Genomic DNA, 6,586 nt, shown 5'->3' with positions numbered 1-6,586 from the left:
CTGCTAAGCTCAAAACAACCGCGCCTGGCTTGACGGAGAAACCAGGCGAACAGCTGTGCATATTTACGACAGTGCACTTTTACTTTCGCCCTCTGGAGGGAGCCTCCCTGGAAAATCAACACCGGTTGCATAGTGTACCTTTAAGGTTACCAGTAGCTTACAGGGCAAAAAAAGTGTTAAGTTAAATTAAGTTAAAATTAGGCAAATAAATAAATAATACACATACAAATACAAAAGTACAAATACAAAAAAATAGTACAGATTAAGTACAGTGTATATAATAGGAGTTGTTTGGCGGATAGATTTACCAGTAATATGGTTTGCAGTTGCACTATGTGGTTTGTCCTGGCAAAAATGGAGTTCACATTTTACAGAAAAAAGATTTGTGCTGAGATATACTAGTCCAGAGGTCACGGATTAGACCCACCTGCTGGCTAATCCAAACCCAACCTGATTTAAAACATTTATAAATTACTGCATGTTGTCTAATTTCACTTGCCCCGCTTCTCCTGTTTGTACGGTAAAGCCCTCCAGAGCATCCGGGATCAGGCATGTGATGCTAATTATCCAATGAGCTGCTGTCAGTCTGGGTTGCTGCTGCTGCTGCTTTTAGACACAGCAGGCGAACCTGTGGCAAGCCGGGCGATGGCAAAGAAGGAGAAGATGATGAGAAAAAGAGAGCAGAGAAAGTATAGACTGCTGGAAGAACTGAGGTGAACTGGTGACAGAAAAGTGAAATGGTGCTCAAAGATGACCCTGAATATTTTGAGTATGTTTGGCTCAACCTGCTGCTGTGAAGCAGGATTCTCCACCATGAACAGAATCAAATTAAATATGGATCCAGGCTCAAAATGAGCTCCTTGATATGTGCTTTAGAATTACTTTGTCTCCATTTAAACCAGGTTTAAAGCCTCGCAGGGCAGCATAAAGCCCACTGCTCTCATTAAGACAGAAAAAAGAAAAAACAAAACAGTCAGTTCAGGTGTTTTATAAAATATGTGAATCAGGATATTGTTTATATACCAAACTAAATGATTGTTGTTCTCTACTTAAAAAAAACACTTTAGATGTTAAAATGAATTACTTATATATATATATATATATATATATATATATATATATAATATATAAATATTTTTTTTTATTATTTAAAAAATCCATGGATGCATGAACACCTCATTTTATTTTAGTTTTAAATTCTGTTTAAAGTTACAGATTATAATTAAAAATCTCTACGGACCTTTACTGGTTGTTTATTTTCTTTATTCGGACCCCGCTGATTTTTAATTGGTTACCCCTGTAATAGATCATGATCACAACAGCGCCATTACAAAAGCACTTTAACAAAAGACACAGTTTAAAAAAAGGATTGCTATCATTTTTCTTTTCACCAGAAAAAAAGGGTGCGGAGTAGATTCTATTAGTTTTCCTTATGGTCGATGTTTCCAAGCCAGACTTGCTGACATTCAGCTTTAAACTCCACTGCCTGTGGTCCTCTCTGTTTTCTTATATTTGAGATGTGGTGAAACCTTCTTTTTTCAGAACAGTTTTTTATCCAACATGAAATAAAAATTTTAAGCTTTGTAAAAAATGTAAAAACTCCTCATTAGTCAAACTTACTCAGGTGTTTCTTGGGCGATACTGCCTACCAGTGTGACAGTTAGCAACAGCGTACCCACATACGCTGTCACTTTTGTATTAAAAAATTACATAGGTGGGGGAGGTGTTCATTATGTCCTCCAGCATCATATACTGAAAGCAGCAGAACTACTAAAATAGCTCAGGATATCACAAGCCACTCCAGCTATATGCTTTATAAAAACAGAGGTTTTCAGCCTATTCTTATAATAGCAGACAAGGTAGGTGCTATTATGCCTCATGGACTCACCCACTGATGTTGGACGAGAAGTCCTGCCTTTAATTCAGTCTCCAATCTAATTCATCCCAAAGGTGTTCTATCTGGTTGAGGTCAGGACTCCATGCAGGTCAGTCCTGTTTCCCCCAACCAGGCTCTGCCATCCATGTCTGGATGGACCTTGCTTTGTGCTCTGGTGCTCAATCATGTTGAAAGAGGAAAGGCCAGATCCAAACTGTTCCCATAAATTTGGGAGCATTGAATTCTCCAAATTGTCCTTGTATGCTGAAGCATTCAGAGTTCCTTTGACTGGAACCAAGGAGGCAAGGCCAGCTCCCGGAAAACAACCCCACAGCATAATCCCCCTCCACCAAACTTTATGCACAATGCAGTGAGACTAATTCTCCTGGCAACCGCCACACCCAGACTGGTCCATCACATTTCTAGATAGAGAACTGTGATGGGCCACTCCAGAGAACTCGTCTCCACTGCTCTGGAGTCCAGTGGCCGTGTGCTTTTTACACCACTGTATCCCACTTGGTGATGTATGGCTGCTTAACCATGGAAACCTATTCCATGAAGCTCTCTGCACACTGTTCATGAGCTAATCTGATGATAATCCAGTGACTGACTCTGCAGAGTCACACTTTTTGCTTCAACATCCGCTCCATCAGTTTAGATGTCCAGCACTTTGTGACTGAGCTGCTGTCGTTCCCAAACACTCCCATTTTCTTATTATACAGTTTACTGTGGAATATTTAGGAGTGAGGGAATTACACAGGTGGCATCCTATCACAGTTCAACGCTGGAATTCACTGAGCACCTGAGAGCGGCCTCGCATTTCATCAATGTTGGTAACAGTCTTAATGCCCAACTGCTTGATTTTATACACCTGTAGCCATGGAAGGGACTGGAACACCTGATTCCAATAACCTGGATGGGGGAGCAGTTATTTTTGCCAATATAATGCGTTTTAAAAATGCAAGTCTGAATAATGGGTTTGAGAAGAATTCACCCTGCAACATTTTAAAATGGTTCAGGGCTTTTCATAATGTTTTTGTTATATAGTCAAAGTTAAAATACATGCATGAACTAGTTTCCCAGCAGCAGGACTGATGGTTCTAATTATAGAAATAGTGCAAAGGTGGATGAAGGACGTCCTAGAAACCTGTTTTCTAATGTAGGGTTTAAAGGACATGTTCTGGTCTAAGGTGACACTAAAGCTCTGTTATTGATGGGACCCAAAGAGGCAGATTAAAAAGACTGGGAATGGCCAACTGCTCAGTTTAATGCAAACTTTCAAACCATCTAAAATTAAATAAATCAATAAAAATGTAAATATAATGAAGAATAAGTCTTGTAGTGCAACAAAAAAAAAAACCTGACTAAACATTTAAAGGCTGTTGATTAAAACATGTTTGTATCAAAGATCATTATGATTATTATATGCATTGCTAACAATAATTTCTTGTTTTATTGATTGATTGAAAATGTCACCATCCCATTATTAGTGAAGTCAGCATTACTGAAAGCATCACAATTAAATGCATTTTTAACAAAAGATATTTGATTTTTAATTTGTTTGCGCTTAAAAATCTGAAAAGTGTGGAGAGTATTTGTACTGATCCCCTCAGACTCAATATCTATAATTATATATTTCTCTGCATTTGCAGCTCCCAAGTATTTAGACGATGTCTTTTACCAGGTTTGCACATTAAAATGTTGGCCTGTTCTTTGTAATAAAGCTCCAGCTCAGTCAGATGTGGTGCAGATTGTTTCTGAAGCAAACGTCTAAAGTCTTTCCACAGATTCTGGGTTGGATGGAGGTTTGGACTTTAACTAGGCCGCTCCCATTAACCTGTTTACATATAAAGCGTTCCATGGTAGCTCTGGCTGTATCAAGTCTTGGTTTTGGAACGATTACTGTGTTGCTTTACTCTCCATTTTCAGATGATATAATGAGCCTTAAACCTAATTATAGCTCACACTGCAAAATTATCTATAAATAAGTAAAAACTTCCTAAATTAACTGTATTTAACCTTAATTTAAGTAGGTAAATATTATGATTTGCCAGTGAAATGAGTTTGTTTTTTTTACTCATAAAATACGATAGTTGGATAATATACAATTGAAATAAGACAATGCATTGTTTTTTTTTCCTATTTAAAATGTAAATTGTCTTGTTCCATTGGCAAAGTTTCTCTCCTTCCTCCTCAATTCAAAAACAAATCACATCTTTTAACCCTTTAAAGCCCGATCCAAGAATAAAACAAGACAGAAAATTACTTTTTTGATATTAATAATTTATGACTATGCGATAAGTCAAGTTTATTTTTTGTGTAGTCTTCTACTGGCTGTTATCAGGTATATCTGATTGTGTACAATAGGATTTTGATCAAAGTTTTAACCATTAAATTATGCAAAAGGTGTCAGACGCAAAACATTTCAGAAACCGTATGTATCAAATATGATACATTTGGCATTATAAGGTTAAGAAAAAAAATACTTATTGAGATTTAAATCTTTTGCAGAGTATAAGACTTCTATAAACTTCTGCACTACTTTCTCCCCCTACTCACCAGCTGTGGTCTTTGGTCTACATACCTTTTTGTTAAAGGATGTCCTCTATAACAAACCTGCATAGAACAGCCTGATTTATATTGAGATAAAAAAAAGAAAAACTCTGAGATAGACTCTATAGACTAAAACGTTGACCTCTAAGGGCAGTCTGTAACGCTAAGTCGGAGGTCTTCAACAGGGGGTCCACGGAGGTACTGCATGGTAATGCTTTTTTTTTTTGTTTATTCCCCCCTGCAATTTTTTCCACTAATTGAAAAGTCTTTAAATCCACATGAACATGAATTCAACACACTGTAGTAAACAGATAAATGGAGGCAGAAGATGTCTTTCAGTGATCAATGCACATTCAGCGACACACAGGAGCTCTTTCAAGCTGGGCACCGTTTCATTCACAACACCTGTCCCATCAGGTGTACTACTACTGCACAAAGTTGCCCATACTGGGACAAATAAAAGCTACTGAACTGAACTGAACATCAACCAGGAATCAGAATCAAAAATACTTTAATAATCCCAGGGAGAAATTACTTTCCTTACATTACTCCATCTGTGATAGAGTGACTATAGGACCAGTGTGATATAACACAATTTCATACTATATATAATTAGGGGGTCCCCGCTCCATCTCGCCATCAGTTTGGGGTCCTTGGCCTGGAAAACGTTGAAGACCCCTGCACTAAATGATATTTGGAGGTAATGGAGAAAAGGGGCTCAATATTAAAGTGTTCTTTAAAAAAGTTTTATATGACTTTAAAATGGTAATAGGATGACTGTCTTACTTTGGTCCTTACTGGTATAATTCAAGGTTTGCTCTCATGCATGTTTTTTTTAACCTCGGCACACTTATATTATTGTTTTTCTTTCTATAAAGGGGAGACGACAGACATGCTGGAGGCCCACCACGTGATGTTCACAGTGCCCGATAATCAACTGATGGAGAACTATGGAGAAACTAGTAACGGACCAACAGCTGCAGAGGAACAGTTCCCCGGCCCTGCGTTCACTCACTCTATAAAAGAGGAACCCATGACGGCGAACCAGCAGCCCAGCCAGGAAAATTTCCTCTCATCTTCTCAGATAGGGACCGACAATAGAGCCGGAGCTGCGGACAAACCGTTATTTTGGACTTCTGCTACGGAGGAAAATATTGAAAGCCCTGATGAGCCCATCTGTGTGCTGTTACAAGATGTGAAGTATCACCACGGTTCCCCAGGAGGGGGAGCCAGTGAGCAGCAGGGATTCACCTCACAGATGAAGGATCTGGCTTTTATTGACAACAAAGCAAAGAAGGATCCGTATTTAGCTGTGGGGTTACAGCAAAGAACCTCAAATCTCAGTCATGAGCTGGCTGCAGGGGATTTCTGCTCTGAGAGCGACGCCATGAACCAGGAGGGCGTCTATGAGTTTAACCGGAGGGCTTCAGACAGCTATGAGGACGGCTGCAGCGGAGACCCCAGCAGACAGAACTACATCTGCTCCAGTTGTGGGCAAAGCTTCGATAGCTTCCATATTTTCCAGGAGCACCAGTGTGAAAAAGTTTCAGAGCAGCCTTTGAGCTGTGAGATGTGTGGGAAAACTTTCAGCCAGCTTAGCATCCTGAAGCTGCACTTAAAACTACATGCAAAATAAACCCATCAACTGTTCATATATTTTTCATTGTATGAAACCAAACTGGTTCCTTCAATAAAAACACTAATGAAGAAAATTAAAAACATAAACTTTTATATTTCTGAAACAAACCAGTTTTACTGTAAAAACCAAACAAATCAAAGATAAATTATGATTGTCTTCTGTTTACTGAACTGATTTAGTTTCTTTCTGTTTTTTTTTTTTTTGTCTGTAACAATGAGAAAAAAATGTTTTCTTAAAACAACATCTTTCTTAAAACAAAGAGCTTTGGTGAAACGGAGTCACTTTAAAAACAATTTTTTTTTCTAATATTGAGTTATGGCAGCAGGCTTAAATATGCAATTGCATATTTAAAAAAATATTTCAGAAAACAAACAATCTGTTAAAAATTTGCCAATTTTTCAGTTTATAGGTCCCATAATGTGCCATGTTTAAAAAAAAAGACACTAACAATGAGGCCCTCAGAGCATTTTTCTGCTGTGCAGAAAAATTCCTCTAAGGTTAGCCAGAGCTGCAAACTC

The 6,586-nt window shown here is 38.2% G+C and overlaps 1 protein-coding gene across 1 annotated transcript in view; it reads left to right on the top strand.

The window, feature by feature from the left end:
- LOC107101984 (zinc finger protein 135-like) overlaps positions 1–6,170 on the top strand; it is a 26,533-nt gene extending 20,363 nt beyond the window's left edge. The window contains exon 4 of the mRNA XM_015401093.1: positions 5,308–6,170. Within this exon, the coding sequence (XP_015256579.1) occupies positions 5,308–6,065 (758 nt within the window). The 3' untranslated portion in view covers positions 6,066–6,170. The remainder of the gene's footprint in view (positions 1–5,307) is intronic.
- The last annotated feature ends 416 nt before the right edge of the window (positions 6,171–6,586 follow it).

The sequence above is a fragment of the Cyprinodon variegatus genome, unplaced genomic scaffold, assembly GCF_000732505.1.
Source record: "Cyprinodon variegatus isolate N-32 unplaced genomic scaffold, C_variegatus-1.0 Scaffold1182, whole genome shotgun sequence".
NCBI lineage: Eukaryota > Metazoa > Chordata > Actinopteri > Cyprinodontiformes > Cyprinodontidae > Cyprinodon > Cyprinodon variegatus.
This window is presented reverse-complemented; position numbering and strand designations above follow the sequence as displayed.